At 40.7% G+C, this 20,297-nt stretch overlaps 1 protein-coding gene across 2 annotated transcripts in view; it reads right to left on the reverse strand.

Annotated features, from left to right (window-relative positions):
• Positions 1-20,297, reverse strand: part of PLCB1 (phospholipase C beta 1) — a 397,627-nt gene that overhangs the window by 122,058 nt on the left and 255,272 nt on the right. For both annotated transcript variants that reach the window (XM_030490899.1, XM_030490901.1), the window contains exons 8-9: positions 18,236-18,336; positions 16,691-16,857 (exon numbers count right to left, since the gene is read on the reverse strand). In XM_030490899.1, the coding sequence (XP_030346759.1) occupies positions 16,691-16,857; positions 18,236-18,336 (268 nt within the window). The remainder of the gene's footprint in view (positions 1-16,690; positions 16,858-18,235; positions 18,337-20,297) is intronic.

Below are 20,297 nucleotides of genomic sequence, written 5' to 3' on the forward strand. Positions count from 1 at the left end.
TCTAGGATTCTACCTTGAACACCTCTGGGATAAAAGGAAGCAAGGCCCAGGCCAGCACTTCTTCCCTTCTCTGTATTTCGTGGTTCATCCTGCTTCTTTGCTCCCTTCCACACTGAAGTAAGACAAGGTCTGCAGAGTGGTCCTTCTGCATATTGCACTGATATTAACATAAATCACAGCAAGTATTATTCATATGTATAATTACATAGCTTCTGAGTTACAAAGTTATCTGAGCTCCCGGCTGTAGAATGCTATTTTCCCCATCATAATTAAGCAGTCAGCATTTCAGAACGCAAAGCAATTTGCAAGTTCAATTACAGCCGATATTGCACCAGCGAGAGTTTGACTGTGGAATGGAGATGGCAGATGTCAAAGGGACTTTGTATCCTGGATATTAAAGAGTATATTGTTTGTGACCAACGTCAGTGATATTCTGAGGCCAACTGCAGTGAGGCTGTCCCTCGGTGTACAGTCATCCAAAATGAAATAGCCTCAATTTGCTGGTGAGATTGGTCTCCTTTTCCTTAAGCGTATTACAAATTTACCACAGACATTGCCAAGAAAAGAAATAATTTGTGATCAGTTCTTTCCATTACAGCTGTCACCTTTTATCTTCAGATATATATTAGGAAAATTTAATGATATGATTAGATATAAAAAGTTAGAGGGAAAAGAAACACACCAGGTAAAGAGAAAAGGACAAGACAGATTCCTATTTTCTTGTACATATTGCTTTAAAATCATCTGAACACTACGTGTTTGATGAAACTTGCAATATAACCAGTGTGCTTTATATACTTAAAATTAAGGAATTAACTGGCTTGTGTTTTTTACTCACCACTGCCATGCTAAATTGATCTGATGTCACTTACTAGGACAGAGGCAGACCCAAAGCTCACTAGTGTTTGTTGAAATGCTGCCGTCAACTTCAATAACGTTTGGTTCAAGACCTTACTAAGTAATTCTAAGCGCAATGCAAAGAAAGACGAGACTCCAGATGACTCTTTTAGCTACACTGGCAAAGCCAGATCGAGAAGAGCAAACACAGATGTAACCATAACAGAAGCTGTGACAACAGCTACAGCACTCAGTAAAGATTCTTCCCTCTGTGGGCTTTGGAGTTTACAAGCACAACAATACACACACACACCCCCCCCCAGTATCTCACCTCTAATTTATCTGATTAATTAGAATTTCCCTTTGAGGTCACCCTGTAGTGCTTTATCAAAACACTTCAACAGCACAAACATAAAAATGCCTCCTTTTCCTGTGGTGTTGGTCTATTTAAACGTTCAACACTTCACTCCCACAGCTGTGACACTGGGATGCCTTCTGGTAACAGGGCAATGGCTGCCCCCAGTCAGCAGCTCCTCCTCCTTTCCCCTCAGGGTTCACAGGGCCACTCCACATACTTCTTCCCTCACACTTCTCCCCCCACTCCTTGCTCCAGGCACCATTTTGCCCTTTTTTAAATCCACATCTCCTGAGGTGCTGCCATTGTGGCCGAGGGGCTGCGCTGTGCCCTGTGGTGGGGCGGCAGCACCAGCCATGGCCTCTCCTCATAGAGGCCCCGCAGCCCCAGTGCCTGGGCACCCACAGCCCAGAAAACAAGAGAGGTACAGCCTGAAAGCGAAAAAGATGGATATTCTAATCAATTGTTCTGTTTCCAATTGAATGCAAATCCACTCTGCTCCCAGGACAAGTGCTGTCTCAGCGCATCTTGCCAAGAAGCAAATGTACCACAGCTGGATGACTTGCAAAGTCTGCCAAACCCACCCCGCTCCTACACTGAATGGAAGATGCTCGGATGTTGTGTTGGATGATCAACGTGCGTATTTTTTCTTCTCTGGCTTCACTAAAGAAACCTGTGATGAATGTCAGCTGCAGGATATTTGATTGTCAAAGCACGCAGAAGTGGCTGAGTGAATTTTTGTGCAAGGCAAATAAATAACAGATCGATTTTAATGTTTTTATGGTGCAGTGGAGGTCTGTAAAATGTAAGAACAAGTATTGAGGAAAAATACAAAAGCGTCTCATGTATTCTTAATCACATGCATTCCCAACAGTGTAGCTGAACACTTGTGTATAAATTATATAAACTTTTATGTAATCTAAACCCGAACTTGAATTAAAAACTTACAAGAGCTAGAGGCACTGGAGAGTCTGGAAACGCCGTTACATGCCTCCCTCCATATTTATATATCTACATACCTCCAAAATTCATTCTCCAAAGACAAAGAATCATAGAATGGTTTGGGTTGGAAGGGACCTCAAAGATCGTCCAGTTCCAACCCCCTGTCATAGGCAGGGACACATTCCACTAGACCAAGTTGCTCCAAACCCCCTCCAATTTGGCCTTGAAATGGGAAAGAAGGTTCTGAAAGAAAAGGACCTCGACTCCTCCATATCTTTTGAACATTATACCCTTCACCTTCTCGGTATGAAATGCATGGAAAGCACCCTCGCAGGGTGCTTGCCCATGCAAACTGTTACTCACACGATGAAGTTCCCATGGCATCATTCCACAAAAAAAATCTAGTCCAAACTCATACAGACCTACCCAAATCCGGTTCTAGCTTTATCCCTGCACTACTTTTCTGCAGTATGGATTTAAGCTCTGCTTGTATTCCAGTCACACATGCAGCATGCACACAATCCCCTTTCTCCCCCACACTTAATTTGGAAGCTCAACTTCATCTGTCAGTCTCTTGGCAGAGTTTGTCAGTGATTATCCCACCTGCTGCCTCCAAACATCATCCTCTATTACAGAAAGACGAGGAAGCCCATCTAGGAGACTCCAAAAATGTCCCCAGCATTCAGCCTTTCACCTGCAGCAAAGCATGAAGCAGCTTCTTAGCAAGTGGTTCCCCAGGACATCTTGAATGGCTGCTCCATATGACCTGCAGGGTGGTGAAATTCATGCAGAGATCAAAGAAGAACCACCAGATTGCCCATCAAGTGAAGTCAACCAGATCTATTATTTCTTCACTAAAATTTGGTAGGAAGGAGAAATAATTTCCTACTAGAAGGGTAATATATTTAGAGGGGATGCTGAGAGATTCTATTGAATTTCCCAGGCTGTGATCAGCCTCATTTTATGAAACATTGGAAGTGTTTGTGCAGCAGCTTGATCATTTTCTGCATCCCTGGCTCCACCTGACTGCTCAAAAATAGTTACAAATTCCTTATTAGCTACAGCTACATCACCCCATACCTTTCAGGATCTATTACACTGGATGAAAGGCATAAATGTTCCTGGATGGCAGTTTAAAGAAAAGCACATAAAAATGCAACTGTTACTTTGCCTTTAAGGAAGAAGTCTCCTTTGTGGTCAACATTTGCCAGCTCTAAAAGACAACAGAAGTCATTTCCATCATCCCAAATCCTTTCTCGAAAGCTGTCTTCAGGCAGGTGGCATACTGCTGGCAAAGGAACTATTGACAATTCACAACATCTATAGGGGCAAGGAAGCGAACCCTCTCTTCTGTGGTTCTTAGATATTGTCAACATTCATCAATCAAGATGTTTTCTTCTGCAGTTTGGTAGCTGGGATCTCCCCATTCCTGGGAGATGATGTTTGCTAATTTGCCCTAAAACAGGAATACCAGCCAGCCAGTTGAACTGGTTGATAGGATAGACTGTACTTTGTGAATACACTTCTCAAAGGCTCCACTATTTGAAGACCTAGCATATTTTTCCCATCAGGGCCTGTGACAGACCTTGTGCAGTGCCAGGGCACTATGCATTTCCCTGTGCAAGCACCGACACAGATAGTATGTAAAACTGTTCTCATGCAGTTTTTCCAGGGCTGGCAAAAGCATAGGCTGCTTTTGACACAACAATCCTTCTCCTGCTGCTTAATGAGACATAGGTAACTCGACAAGCTCCCGCTTTCCCAACCCCTCCAGCGTACCAGCATATTGTTCTGGATGTGGAAATGCTCCTGGGTCCCCAGGAGCTTGCCAGCTCATCAACTTGAGGATGTAAACAAACCCCTGCTCACTCAACACCCGCAGCACTGTGCCAAGCACAAGATAAGAGACGTGAGGGTTCAAAGCAGGGCTGAGCTTCTAAAAGAAGCTTCTTCACCAGTTCAGTGCCCTCCGCAGAGGCCCAGGATAAAGGTCAGAAACCCTGCAGCGCAGTAGGCTGGAGGAAACATAAAAGAACAGCTTACCTTGCAAACTTCTCAACCCAACTGCTTGATCTAAACTCCACCGCTCTTATTTCAGCAGATAAGCTATATGCACAGCTACCTGACTGCTACTTTTCCCTGGCATCTGCCTAGCCTGCCCCCAGGAGCCTTCCAATCCTTTAGGCAAAGTCTTGGGACAGAGCAGGACAGAAAACAAGAGAGGCACAACCGACAGCAGAACAGAACACTTTTTTTTTGCACTTTAGTCTTGCAACTTTAACATCAGCTTGTCCCTCAAAATATGTGGATGTTTCGTGTGACAATTAAAATGTGTATTTGCTTCTAAGTGTCAACAGGTTTGGCTCCAAAGATCTTAAACATTTCTTTCCATGTATTTGCAAACTTCATAGAGCCTTCCATTTGTTAACACCCATGCTGTTCTCCATTCAGTTGCAATGTAACTAGAAGGCACAATTGTGCCAATAGATGTTATTAACGTAAAAAAGAAAACAAACACGCACACGAAAAGGAAAAGAGACAATTAATTGGCACCTCGTATCTCCCAGTCAGCGACGCAGAATTACATTAGTGTTTTGCCTGACAGTGAAATCGGGCCTATTCCAACGCAATCTGTAACATTAATCACATTCACTGTAATCCCATACAACTGAGCAGTCCTTTCAACTCAAAGATTAAAATCTGCCAAGTAAAGCAGATATTTTATAATCCTGTGAGAGATCTGTACAATATGCCCCATTGGGAATTCTATTTCACAAACCAGCACTGTGATTTACAGCTCATTAGGTATTAAAATTTTCATGCACAGTGTAGAGTAGGATGCATGTACCCCCAGCGTGCCTCTAGACATTAGGCACACATTAGCTACTCTATGCTTTCTAGCTCTGTGAGCCAGCAGAGAAGTTCACAAGGATGAATTTACATAAAATTCACACTGTGTGGGACATGATGTGCCAGAGCCACTCTCATGACACTTGCAGCATTTGCATCCAAGTGATTTTGGAAGTGATGCTGAAATCCGTTTGGCTTTCCAGACATGTGTGCTATTACTATATCACTATGGTGTAACTGGAATTTCTCTGTGTATTGAGTTTTGTGAACTGAGGCAGGACAGGACTGCATAGTCCAAGCAACATCCCCTTAATACATATCAGTGCTGCTCTATTGAAAAACCAAAACACTGAGGACAGAAACAACTTTCAGGCCTCAGGTCAGGATCTGCAGATACTTCAGAATATCTACATACCAACCTTCATTTACACCCCACAAGCAGAACTCACCAGTAGCTCCTCCATTTTAGCAATTTTCTCAATGATCAGCAAGGGGAAAAATTAATACTAGTCAGACAGTTTTATCAAATTAGTAAGTAAGTAGAGGAAGGGCAACACATCTGAATCACTGATCTGAATATTAGTGAAATGTTTAATAGAGCTTCTAAATTAAAAATTTTCCTTATTGGAAAAACTAATCTGCAGAAAGCACAGATAGAAATAAACTGAGGACAAGACTAGAAGATCAGAGTTTCTTTGAATTTGAAAGCTGAACTGCACGGAAGTCTGGAGGCTGCCACGTTGGTTTCACACAATCCTTAACAATCTGAAGAAGTCAACACCACAGGGTTTAAAGAACAGATGGTTCTCTAGGAGCTGTTATGAACCAGGTAAATGGGACAGAAATCAAATAAGAACACACAAATAATAGTTCAAGGTAGGTAGCTAATCATTCAAGCAAAGAAAAATCCCAGACACAGAGCTGAGTTGGAAAGAAGATGCCTAGAAATCCATCATCCTGAAAAAGAGACAAGATGCAGAGAACAATGATGCATTTGTAGGTAGCTGCACCAAAAAAGATGGTTGGAAAAAATGTAATTGGTTGGCAGGACATTTTAGCATCGAGTCACTGATGAAAGAGGTAAATGTGCCTGACATCAAATATATCAACACATGTATCCATAACTAAACCTAGCCACAGAGGCAATCCTACAGATTTAATGGCCACAAGTTATGCTTAACTTACTTAACTACTGACAACATCAAGGATCTTAATAGGATCAGTGACACTGCACCCAGTCTCACAACTCGAGTTTTTGACTATGTAGCATCAGAAATGTGTCTGTATACAGAAGGTTATTTAGAGAAGTGTTATGACTAGTAACACATGCCACAATATACGCTAAACCAAGAAAGATCAAACATGTGAAGCTTAAGTGGCAATAATTATTCAAGTGTAAATGATAACGATGAGGCAGAACAGTTACAGTGGCCAAAGGCAGAACCAGGTAACAGAAAACAGTCCAACAGAAAACTTGGGGTGAATGTCTGAAAAAGCTTGGCAATGCTACAACTAATTGCACTAGGAAACAGTCTTGCAGTGGCTTTTATTGGTTGTCTCATTGCTTAAATCCTTTAAATCAAACCTGTTGTGTTCAAATCTCATTCAGATTTCTAAACTTAAAACATAATGGATCCAATTCTGCCCTCAGTTATACTTGCTCAACTACTTTCTGTAATTAGACAGTTACCTGGCCACGAACCAAACCAAGCTTTCTTTGGCAACATGTTCTTGAAAAAGAAACAGAAAACTTAATAAGGAATAGAGCAAGATTCACTGCTCTACCCTTGAATGGGTGTATTGTAATAGGACACAGGGAAACCTGAATACAAACAGAGAACAGTAACTCCTATACAGTATTGGAAATAAATGCCTATTGAACGACAAGCAGTCGGCGAGAAAAAACATGAGAAGGTAAACATGTTGTGCTTAAGTAGCATACATAAAAGAGCCTCCTCAGTATCAGTTAATCCATGCGGAAATATCACATGCCTGACGACACTGAGATCCAGAATATCTTGCAAAGGAAGGATCATCAACCAAATAAAGCAGAATTCAGTACATTTGAATCAGAAATGCTTGTCATTCTAATGAAGCTATCACATCCATTTTATCATCTTGTACAAGTGCACAGAGAAAACTAACATTGACTTCAATTTCTTCTCTTTTTCCTGCCCAAGAAAATGTTTGCAAATGGAAAAATCATTTTTGTGAATGGTTTTCAGAAGAGGTACTGCAGCTCGAGACAGTTCACTTCAGGGAGGAAATATTTCCTATAAGCTTCTAGGCAAGCCACGCCAAATAGCAAACCTCATACTTTTATGATAAAGAGCATTTTCAATCAGAATGAAAACTCTGGGAGCATTCCAAGGATGCTGCCATCTCATAAGAGAAAAAAGAAGATGGAGTGTCACCTGAGAAGAGACATCAGTTTCTAAATCTCACTTGTGTGTGTTGGCATGAGCCATCTGTTTTAACAAGATCTTAAAGTCACTGGGCAATGTTGAGCATCCTATTTATTTATTTCATTAGAAGTCACAGGGGGTTTCAGCCCTTTTCAAACATTCAAGAAGGAAGGGCTCTAACCTACAGGGGCTACAGCCTATGAAATACATGTAATATTATCTAGTAGTGCTAGAAAACAGTAAAACATACACATAGGCAGGGAAGACTTTAAACACTCAACATCTTCTTTTCCTCAAAATGTCAATGTTAGGAACACACTTATTTTAATGGATATTGATCATTTATATCTCCAAAGCAGCTTTAAAAACCTCTACTGTAACAGCATGGCCACAGATCAGAGATTCTGGTAAGAAGAGGTGTAGTATTAAGGAGCACAATTCTTGGAACCTGTTACACTGAAAAACAGTGTCTTATGCTAGTAAGTGTTGTCTATACACACATATATATACAGCATATGCCTATGCTTAAAACACAAGTGTCCAGCATCTTGAATCAAGCACATCTGTGTTACAGTTCACATTTAACCAGATCCCTATATAAAGTATCAAGCAGTTTCTTACTGGTTATCATCCTCTTCAGCCACAGATAGCTCTTTCTCTAAATTGAAAGAGCTTCTAAAACATTAGCATATATATATGGGTACCTATACATATATACACACACACATATACAAATCTGAATATTTAGTGATTTTAAGGAGGGAGGGAAGCCCACTCTGGTGTAGGTAAGCAAGCAATCTCTCCTAAATCTCAAGACTGAAGCAGGGTGATCAGCATCATCTCCAAGTTGGACTGTGAAGTAATGCTACATCTAAAGTTAGCTAGAGAACCACATGGGACTGCAGATTATTCCTTGGCAGGCATTTACTTTTCTGCTTTTTTCTTTTTTGTTCCCTGTCCAAATTCAATTTTGCTAAAAAGTGCTGGCTTGCTTGGTGCAGTTTTTATATTAGCAAGTTGCAGCTACTGTCTTCCAGGTTCTTGCCCAAGAGTGGGGTCTTGACTGTTAAAACCCCCAATGAATCTACATCTTGATAATACCAGCTGACATTGCAAGATAACGCAGAGCAACGCAGTGATGTAAAAGATGTCCTTGCAGTGTCAAGAAACTCTGCTCTCAAGACCCACTTTCCCACCATAACTACTGCCAGCTTTCGAACATACCTGCTGCTCTGGATTTCAGCTGAGGTCTGGAGCATGGTCCAGGATAAGGTGCTAGCAGGTCTCATTTATTCAATCAGGGCCAAATAAGCAAAAGTAAACACCATAAGCTGCACCCAAGTCTCCCAGGAGACATCTTAAGCTTGAATTTCTGAATACTTTGAGCCCAAACTACAAATATCTACAAGAACTACGGTGGACAGAAGTCTGTGGCATCGCAGGGTTTTACAGACACAAGCAGTATTTCTGGCTGCTTTTGACTTTTCAGCACCAATGTAGTAAGAAATTGTTTCTGACAGGATATCCTTTACAGGAAACGAGATAACAGATAGTTTAGATCCAATTAAATCTATGAAAACACTACAAAAGCACCTTCACACTAGTTTCTAGCTACCAGTGAAACGAGCACTTTACAACATGGCAGATTTCTAAGACAGGCAGACAGCTAGATAAGGGGAAAGATTTTAAATCAGACAGATAAAAATACCATTAATCCCAATAATATTATAGTTATTTCTGACAGACCTGAAAGTGGGCCTCTACTGGAATATGTCACTGTCTTTCCAAACCTCTGAAAAACATGCTCTGTAGAATGCCTTGGAGTGATCCTGGGAGATGTAATGATATTAAATGCTGGCTTACTTCCAATTGCCAAGTTTCATTAAAAGACATCTAAAAAGACATACTCTTTTCCTCTTAAGTGATACTTCTCTACATAAGCTATTAATGCACTTGCCAAAAGGACTGTTCTGCAGTATAATGGGAAGAGATGAGTAGACTGAGAGCATGCCATGGGTGAGAAAAATCCTAGGAAAAGCCTTCATTACGGCTAATATTTTCCTTTCACAAACTCGTCCAGTTGAAGAAGAGATTAATATTAAAGTGGAAAAGAATGAAGGCATGGCTCTGCAAAGACAGTTCCAGAAAACTAAAAAGAAAGGACTTGAGACCCATTAAAAGGACATCCTTGTCTGTTCTTTAAACTTGGTTCTGCAGCTGCACACACTGCATTCGGCAATCCCTTTCATAAACAAATCGAGCTCTATTTTAATAACAATTGCTTTTTTCACCCTCTTTACAACCTCTGGTAGGCTGTTGTTGGGAAACTTCTCTTCATTTCCACCCTAAATTTATTCAAGGCCACTTGACACCTCTGTATTCTTCTGCCAACATTGTCCTTTAGCTTACCACTTCTTTCTGCCTCCCCAGTGTTTAACCCAGACGTATTTATAAGCAAGTCATAGTCCTAAAGGATATTGTTAGAGTAGATGATTACATCTGACATTACTAGGGAAACTTCCTCATATGGTCGTTGTCTTGTAGTAGCGCACATACTCCATCTATGTTCACAGCCCTGTTGTGACAGATACTATACATACCAAAGACTCACAGATCATTGCTAGCTTCTCAAGATGGAGACCAACTGCCTATTTAGTCGATTTGATCAAAAGATGAAGCAAACCCCAAAATGGCACATAATGTCAATGACCTCATCTGTGGCAGAGCCAGAAAAACCGTGCTCTTCTGCCACCAGTTCTAGATGTCACCCACTGGATCAAAGCATTCTTTGTCCTCATGGGCCCTTTGCAGCTGCAAAGCACATTTGTAGCAGCCATAATGAAGAGGCAAACTCCACAATGTTTATTCATGGTTTATATACATTTCTTTCCTTCAGCACTTGAGCCCATGCTGCTTTATGTTTTCAGAAGTAAACTTTACCTGATATTTATCTTCAAACAATAAATCCTGCTGCTAAAATTGAATACCTCCCTGTGTTCTGTAAAAGAGGCAGTAAAACAGCAACAGGCCCAAAGAAATTGTTTTACTTTTAGAGGAAGTTTTCTATTTATGGGCTCTGATAGTTGGAGTCAAACACAACGCAGGCAGGCAGCAGCAGCAGCAAAATGTGTCTACGTAACCCCTGAAATGCAGGATTGATGTAAGATTCTCTTTACTTATCTCTGAGCAATAGCTCCAGCTGAAGGAAATAATGCAACCTCTACATATACTTCAAAACCTCTACTCATGTTTGCTTTGTGGCTCTGTCACCCCAGGTTCTTTCATCCATTTCCAGTGTTAGGACACAGGGTTTAGGTCTGCCTCTAGGGTCGGAGGCTGGGATCCAACCTATCTATCAGGTTTCTGGAATGCGGGACGAGTCGCTGGTATGGTCTGCTCCCATATTAGTTAGCACGTCTGGTCATTCTGATGAACTTACATTATCACCATTAGTTTATGCTCTGCAGCTCTGAAGATACAAATTCCACAATAAATCTGTCCATTTTACATTCAGCACAGTTTCACTGCTATCAGTGGAGCTATTCCTGGTGCCAGACACCAGTCCCAAAATGCACTTCTGTAATGCTCATGCTTCTTTCAAAGTATCTGTATTATACACAGAAGATTAGGAAACATGCTCTCCCTGGAATCCTAAACATATTTTTGATATTTTCATTAATTCCAGTGCCAACAGCATAAACTAACTCCATGTAAAACCACATGGATCTCAGACCTGAGCCAGTTCCTACACTTTCAAAATGCAACCAAAGAATAAAAGGTAAAAACTTTGCCTTTTTTCTAGTATGTCTTCATTCACGTTTGCAAAATCCATTATTACTAGTCCACATCACTGTTTCATTTTATCAAGTTCTTACAGTTAAGTGAGAAAGATGAAGCACTTTACCTGTAAAGCAGAAGAAAAATGCTTGTAACTGAGGATTTTCCATCTAAAAGACTTTTACATTTAGTCTTTAACTTAAGATGTAACTTCCAAGTAACTGCAAGATCTGAAATGAATTTTACAGCTTAAGTAGTAACTAAAATCCAAGCAACTAAAAAGAAAATACAGTGCATTACAGAAACATATTTTCTAACTTCATTTTGACAAGTATAGCTTCCATTAACTTTCTATTAACTTATTGTGCCCCTGCCCTTGGCAGAGGGGTTGGAACTAGATGATCTTTAAGGTTCTTTCCAACCTAAACCATTCTATGAGTCTATGATTCCATGATTTATGGTATGTTATTCACACTAGCATTTGCTGCATATATATATTTAGGCTTTCTGGCAAGGTACCTAACTTTGCACTTGTTGCTGACAGCATGGGATATGCGTGCAGCTTATAAATTTTAACAAGTAATAAACTGGGACTGGGATCTATTGTTCTGTCGTCATTTGAGAATGAGAAACAATGTTGAGAGCTCTTCTCTTGTACAATTGGAATGCTGGAAAGCACTGAAAATCCCTAAGTTAATGCGCTTTTTGGTAAGTATTCTTGATTTCCAAAGTTACAGTTAGGAGGCTTGAAGGATTTCAACTATTCTGTAACACTTCCTACAAATGTTTCAGTGCCAGAAAATGCCACCACTTGTCTGAATGGTTTATGCATCAGAATTTATGCTTTAAATATTATGAAGTATGGCTTAAAAGCATAGCCACAGTTGCATGGTACTTGGTTTTGCCACCAAAATCTGTTGCCTAGGAAATGACTCCCTTCTGCCATCCAGAAAGACTCCAATGCGTAATTATTCTTAAGCAGTTACTACAAGGTGAATTTAATGTGGTGGAATTAAAATGTTTAAAATACATTGATGTTTAAAGGAGGAAAACCACATTTGTCCTGAAGTGAATGTTGCTGGGTATTAAGGCTGGCGTGGGAAAAACACATGTAGTAAATGCTGTATAAAATTAAATAAATCTTAATCTAATGTTAATTGCTTTCTTTATTACTTAGGAAAAACCCAGCACAAGAACTACCAATAAATGTGCACTAGCAAAACAGAATTAATACTGGAATTCAAAGAGAGTCATGGAACCAGCTCCCCTATGATCCTTCTAAATACAAGTCTAACTAAAACTGTATTCCCAAATAGGTACAGTTGAGAAAATCTGGAGAAAGAAATACTGTGAAATATAAGAGGAAAGCTTTTTTCTTCTGTGCAGCTCTAAAAGTCTGGCCTTTTAAAATTAAATAGGCAGAGATAGTGTTTAAATGAACATGCATTTAAGAGAAAAAGAAAATTAAACTCTTTATGCCATTACTTCTCTCAAAGATGCCTTCTAGGAAGCACAATCTAGTGTACAGATTCATTGGCCAGGTAAATCTCCAAAGCACTTCCAGACTCTGTTTTTTAAAGGTTATAATACAGTCAAGACCATCTCTCTCAATAAAACCCACTCTAACGATAATGGCTAATAATAACCTATCCCTTGTCTTGCTCCCACCAACAAGTATGGTGGGGAGCATATATTTTATTGCTATAGCATGAAGCCAGCTTTTTCATGCCTCTTTCCCTAGCAGGCCTTGGATTTGTATTCATTGCTAGTCTGGTACACAGGTATAGCTCTTCTTGCTTAGAGTATTTAAGAGACACAGGACATCCCTAGAGCCAGACTGTTACTCAGTGGTTTTCAAAACACTTACTGTTTTCAGAAGGAAAGGTATAAACAGAGACAATGGGATTTGAGCTCTCAATGGTCCTTTTGAACCTAGAAACCTTTAGAAATGAACTTCATCATTCAGTCAGGAAGAACCAGCACGTTTCTGCAGGATTTTCGCCAAATTTATATGGTAAATTTCCCACCATTCTTGAAACCAGGACTGTCGCTGCCAGGGGCAAGCAGAGACCCCTGAAACTCAGCATCAGTGTCCCATCTCCCACGCATAGTGTAACAAGAACCTGAACAACTTACAATTATACAAGCCTTCTTAAAAGCAAATAAGGAAATACCCAAACAACCCCTTGGCAAATGATTTATTGATATACACCCCATTATCAATGTGGTAACTCGAAAGGGAATACATTTAGCAGTTGTGCCAGCCACCCAATGCAAAGGCTTTACAGCCTGAAAATACCAAACTACAAGGTGCTACTTAACCAGGCCCAATAGCCCCCCAGCATGCTTTTGCTGACAGCAAGAGGCTGCTGAGCAGTACGAGGAACTTTGTTCTGCTTCCACCTCATAAGGAGACATGCTATACACAGCACATTAATCTCCTTCACTGTATGACACAAAACATTAATCACAACAACTTGCTTCAACCACAATAAAAATACTACTCCAGATGCTTAACCTATGGAGATGTCACGCCCATGTACCTGCTGATGTTGCAAAAGCTCCATCGCATGCCAGCAATGCAATAGCTAAAAATACATTAGTGACGAGCAGGAACATAGGCAGCTCTTTACTCAAAAGGCTGCAACCTAAGGCCCTTATCCAGTAAGAACATTTGCATTTGATTTTATCAGGTACTGAAGAGCCATGTTGTAAAAATTTACAATGTTATGGACAGCTTTTGCTTACTGTGTTCAAAATACTGCAGTTGAGCTGCAGTGGGTACAAAAAAAGGGCTATAATGGTGAACAGAGAAATGGAGAATTATGAGATGTCAAAAGCACTTGAGTAGTGCTGTGAAAGTTGAGAGCCAGTAAAAGCAATCTTTAGAAGTTCATTTAATTAGCTGTGAGAGAATAATTAAAAGAGAATATTGTTATACAGTGGATGTACCCAGATAATGAACACAGTTAGATTAGATGGGAAATTAAATGAGTGAAGGTCTAGAACTGTCCAAACTGGGTAGTGGGCATGAGGAGTCAGGCTGCCGTACAAAGGCAGATAGTGTCTATTTTACGAACTTTGATTTAAGTTTTCAAGGAAAAAATCCCTAATTCTATTCAAAAGAACTTTTTAATACATAAAATTTTACTTGCATGTGCACCAAACTATCAGAAGTTACCCAGGCACCAGTGCTCTGGCCAGAACTGCCCAGGAATTTAATTTTGGCAACCTTGGGCATTGTCCTCTCTGACAGCAGAAAGCCTGAGTGACAATCGTTTTCAAAAACCACCCTATTAAAAGGTTAAATCACTATTTTGAATGCGCACTGTTATATTTTGGTGACATTTTAGACACGCAGCATATTTTTGCAATCACTCTATGAGTGTAGGATTGGGTGCACACCTACACTTCATTTAGTATACAATGCATTCCCAATTCAGAGCAGATGTACAGAAAATATTGTGCCCTTATGTCATTCCTGATTAGCCCATTCCTGTAATTTTAAGGCGATAAGCTTGGGATTTGCACTGGAGTGTGGTTAGTGGCATGTGCCAGTGGCTGCAGCTCAGCTGCCAGACAGGATGCTAGATATGAGGTGGTGTCTGCAGCACGGAGGTGGCCCACAGGTTGTACCAGCTCTGTTAAAAGATAACTGGACCTCAGTGCATAAGTTTGAAGAGAACAAAATACAAACAAACCTAGAAAAGGAATTAACTCTCTCTGACTTGCCCTTCCCTTGTTAAAGTCAGCGTTTTCTGTAAGAGCTCATTCTGCAAAAGCAATATAAATCAAAACCCAGGAAGAGAGGCACTGATGGAAGAGCAAATGCTGCAGCAAATGTGTGCACCAACACAAATTAGGGTAAGCTGGAGGTGTCCCACAAATCCTATTTGGAGGGTGACAGCAAACACCATCACAACACCCTTTATCTGAGATTTGCTTCATGCATCCTCCTTACTGCTAGTCACAACGTGATTTCATTTTGACTTTGGTGTTCTGCTAGCACACCAGCACGCCTCCTTCTAATAAATCCTTTATTTGGTTTATATGAAGTGCCAATATTTGGGTAATAAGAATGATCTTTTAGATCAGATTTTCCTGTCGCTGATGTGAAATAAGGTAAGCATAGAGCAAGATTCTAATATTTGCACGGATGAGAGGAGGTCACAACATGTTTCCATCTACTCACGCTAGTATTCTCACTGACGTCAAAAGACAGTTTGCGTAAGCATGACAAAGAAGCAGGATTTAACCCCTCCATCAAAACCTCTGGACATGCTAAATTTGATTGGACTAGAAAAGAGACAGATTACAGGTGTTTTGCCTTAAGACAATGTTGATTGCAGCATCAAGAGCAACAGGTTTCCTTCAGGAAAATGTCTAGGTCAGAAGGCTTCCATGGAGAGGAGCAGGAGCACCTTCTGTTAACCTCTCAGACTTCTGGGAGAGATATCTTTGTGTTTCCTCTGGATCAAACCAGTTTTTTCATATTAGATCTGTTTTTCAAGATATTCCCATGCCCCTAAACCTTCTAAGGTACGAACGCATTAAAAGCTGGGGTAATCATTAGGATATGTGGATTGGAATAAAACAGGATACAGACACAAATTCAAAGCTATTTTAAGATTTGTGGTGGTAACAAGAATCTGCAGAGATCCGAGCGGGAGTTCTGTCGCTGCCTCTGGCGAAATGCCCAGTTAAGCCCTGACAACACTCGAGATTTTCAAAAGGGAATTTTCTGTGATTATAGCACAAAACACACTTGGATACTCTCACATCTTATTTTGTGCACCACTTCATCAGAAAGCAGAGGGCTGGACTTATTCCTGTTATTAAATGATAGAATTATCATCTTCTTAGCTTCACTGTCACTGATTTTTAATTTATGTTTTACATTTGGATGCTGGGGAGGGACTCTTCATCAGGGACTGTAGCAATAGGACAAGGGGTGATGGGCTCAAACTTAAACAGGGGAAGTTCAGGTTAGATATAAGGAAGAAGTTCTTTACTGTGAGGGTGGTGAGACACTCGCACAGGTTGCCCAAAGAAGCTGTGATTGCCCCATCCCTGGCAGTGTTCAAGGCCAGGCTGGACAGAGTCTTGGGTGACACGGTCTAGTGTGAGGCATCCCTGCCCGTGGCAGGGGGTTGGAACTAGATGATCTTAAGGTCCTTTCCAACCCTAACTATTCTATGATTCTATGATTTCAGATGCAGGTAAATAGTCATTGTCATAATACGGTTTCTGCTGAAGTTTGACCAGAGCAACTGTTCTAAACTATCAATTACATGTACTGAAATGCAAATACTGAAACCAGCCCCATCCTTCCTAAACTGATCCCAACCAAATACATTTAAAAATGCACAACATGATGTCTCACAGGCTTGTACAATCCAAAAGCAGATAGCTGGAAATGCAATTTGATTCTGAACCAAATTGTGCTTTGGCATGTGCTGTAGGATAATTGAGTTGTTGTTTCAAATCAGAAACCGAGTACAGGGAGAATATAAAAACCACTGACCTTTCTTTGCTAGATTACTGTTGGGTTCATACTTCTCAATCAGCTGTTGAACTTGTTCTTGTTTTAACGGTGGATAGAGGATTTCATTTAATCGTGGATCACGTTGCTTAAGATTGATAAATTCCATCATTTGATCAACAGTAAGGTATGGTTTGCTCTTGGCACCACTAGAGAAAAATTAAAGCAACAGCAAAGCCATTTAAATACATTTCCTTGAAATCTCGTTCAATGTAACAACCCAGGGAAACAAACAAGATTCAAACTATCCTACAACAAAAACACTGTCCCACTGTGCCTCTGGACTAATTTACTTTGCCAGCATGTAACAACAAACATCCTTCAACAAACATCCAGGAGTAAGATTTTAAAAAGCATTCAGCATTACTGACATCAGTGGGAAGAGTCAGAGCAATGCTCAAAGCTTTTCATTCCTCTGAAGTCCTAGAACTAAGCGATTTAAAAGAGTAAAAGAGAAAACGACGTGGAATTCAATCCTCAGCTTGCCACAAACACTCTGCTGGCATTCCTGGCTCAACTATTGGTTTTGCTGCTGAATAACGACAACCCTGATTTCATTATTCTAGTATTTGCTTGGGTTTTTTTCTCTCTTTTTATAAACCTGTTAAAAAATGCCAGGCACTCTGCAAAGCAAGCACAAAAGATGCCTATTTAAAGACTTAGTAAAAAGAGCAGTGTTTGGGTATAATTGGTACCCAGATGGAGATCCAGGAAGCCTCCAAGCCAGGTGACGTGCTTAGGGTTGTCTACAGCACTTGCGACTGGCCTACTTCTGCTCTGCGAGACAGCAATGAGAAGTCTACCCCTAGGTTCAATGGGAGCAAACTAGGCCAAGGCTGTGTCCCTCTGAAACCTCAACTTAGAGAAAATGAGTGTAAAAGGAGTACATGAGCACACTCGTGTTGCACAGGTAAGATCACTCATTGCTTTGGTGGTCTTGGGAGGCATTTTGGAAATTACTTTGCTTTCATATTGCTTCCCATTCTGACTTCATTGGTCAGGCTCTGCTGAAACTGGGAAGTACAATGACTTGCTGCAAGGGGCAGAAAGATCACAAGTTACACAGCTTGTAACTGAACGTATGAGATCAGTTGTAGCTGGTTGCTAATTTAATTTCAGGGTGTGAATTCATGATGCACAAATCCTAAAAGTTACTGCATTTTTTGCAACTCCTAATGGAGCTTTTGAGGGTGATTATACATACTCTCACGCCTATTGCATGTTGTTACTGCTTGTTACTCTTTTTACCGTCATGGAAGGCTACACAATCCGAATGCATATAGAAAAACAACACCCTGCAGTTCTGCTCCTCTAGGAACAAACTACTTTAAAACTCCAGCCATTAGAAAAGGAAGCAAAACCTTGGGAAAGAACCCTTGATTCGAGGTTAAATAACAGCCCTGCTTGACATTGAAATCTGTTCTTGGCAATCGTGGCATGCTGCTGTAGTCTTAATAACCCACTTTGCCATCCCCAGCCCAGAAAAATCAGCGAAGGGGTAAATAAATAATGAGTGTCTTTTCTTACAACTCTGAAAAGATGTGGTCGATCTCAGGCCGAGGGCAGAGGTTGTTCAAGAACACCCTGTACACGTCTGGTGTGAAGTCATCTTGAGGGATTGAATCATTCTGTCAAATGGGGAAAAAAAATTAGTTAAAGAACGATACAGACTTCTATATGTTCTTTGTAAACAGATCACTCAGTACTGTGCTGCTTCTGATTTCCTCCCTGCAAACTAGATGAGCCTAGATTTTGCAGAATAATAAATTCTCCTGGATAACAGAGCAGCTTGGAGAGTACGTCTTTACAGAATATACAAATGAGTCTTATCCTCTTAGTTTCCATAAGGCAAAGTTATCTCTTTCTCTGAAAACCTGTGAAGAAGAACGAAAGGACATCTCTCCATCTAACCCCCTTATCTATAGCATAAATAGGTATTTCAGTCCTGAGGAAGACTCTGAGCTCCCTCCTAGCAGGGTGGCTGGCCAGCAAAGCTCAGCCCATGTGCTTCAGTGGGCAAAATCACTGTGAAGTTGTGGCTGTCCCATCCCTGGTAGTGTTCAAGGCCAGGCTGGACAGGGCTTGGAGCAACCTGCTCTAGTGGAAGGGATCCTTGCCCATGGCAGGGGTTGGAACTGGATGAGCTTTAAGGTCCCTACTAACCCAAACTATTCTATGATTTTATGAAAGCAAAATAGCACAGAAGCTTGTATTTTGTGCAGAGAAAGCCTTAAATAAAGGAACAAGAAAAAGGAAAACACAAAAAACATCAGATGCAAATACTGAAAATCTGATTTTTGAGTTTCCTCCACAGAAGCTACCTTTATCAAAAGCTATGACATGTAGTCTCCAGTAGCACCATGAGCCCATGTGACACCTCTCCACTGCTCCAAAATACTGTTCAAATCTGATAAACTGGAGATTTACAAGGAAGATTGTAACTTGGACAGAAAGCCATGTGCTTTCAAACACCATTGAACCTGGTCATCTCAGAAGCAAACTGTTGGTAAGGGAAATCATTGCTTTTACTTATTCTGCCTGTTTAATGCTGTTGCCAAGGGAACCAGAAGCATTGAGACAAGCCTTTGTTAGATGGAAAGAAACTTTTCTATATTTTTCCTGCTTTAGGTTAAATTAAATAATGAATGAATGCCACTGGGATCGCTTTATCTCTCCATTCATCTATGAAACCTTCAGAGGCCCAAGTAGATTCTGTACTGTGACTGTTGCTCTGCAATCACTGACTGAACCTGCCCCAGCTCATGCTCAGACTGAGTTGGGCTGTTTTGATGCCTACCCAGGTACCCATCTCCAGGCTCCAACTATCTAAAGTCACCAACCACTAGTCCCTTGCACCTTCCTTTTATTTGGCAGACCAAGTGAGTGGCTGCAGGGTGAGCTGGTTCTAAACTTACCCAGCCAAAACAACCCTGTGCACTTCACTGGGGGATGAGGTAACTCGCCAATAGCACAACTGCTAAATCCAGTGCAAGGGGCGATGGACAAGTTTGAAACCTGGAGTTGGAGGATGGAAATAGCTCCTTTCAGTGAGAGCTACCATTGACACTGAACTATGTGTGAATTGCACTCACTACACTTTGATTAATTTGATAACTGCATTGCTTTTGGTGAAGAGTAGCACTGCTAGTACTTGTGTTTTCCTAAAGGCCTTTGTGAATCCTAAAGCGTTCATAGAGCTTGTGAATATTCTTGTTAAACTGGCACCCCACTCTGTTGTCTCTACCTATAATTCTTATTCAGCAGGGTACTGCTCCTCAGCCAGTGCTTCTCCTAAGGGCATTTTAAATGTTGATTGTGTAATTACCACAGAATTATTCCTTTACAGGGATTTGAAGGAGCTCAACTGAACAAAATATGTGTCTTTTTCAATAACCTGAGACCCAGGCTTTTATTTGCTACTCAGCTCCAATTAAGAAAATTATCTCAGTTTCCCAACATGTATCACCAAACACCCATCCACAAAGAGGATAACCAACGCAAATCTTGAAGCCTAGCTACAGAACCTTTTAATTGCTGATTATTTTCATGGGTTGGAACTAGACAATCTTTAAGGTCCCTTCTAACCCAA

Source organism: Strigops habroptila, chromosome 6 (genome assembly GCF_004027225.2).
Source record: "Strigops habroptila isolate Jane chromosome 6, bStrHab1.2.pri, whole genome shotgun sequence".
Taxonomy (NCBI): Eukaryota; Metazoa; Chordata; class Aves; order Psittaciformes; family Psittacidae; genus Strigops; species Strigops habroptila.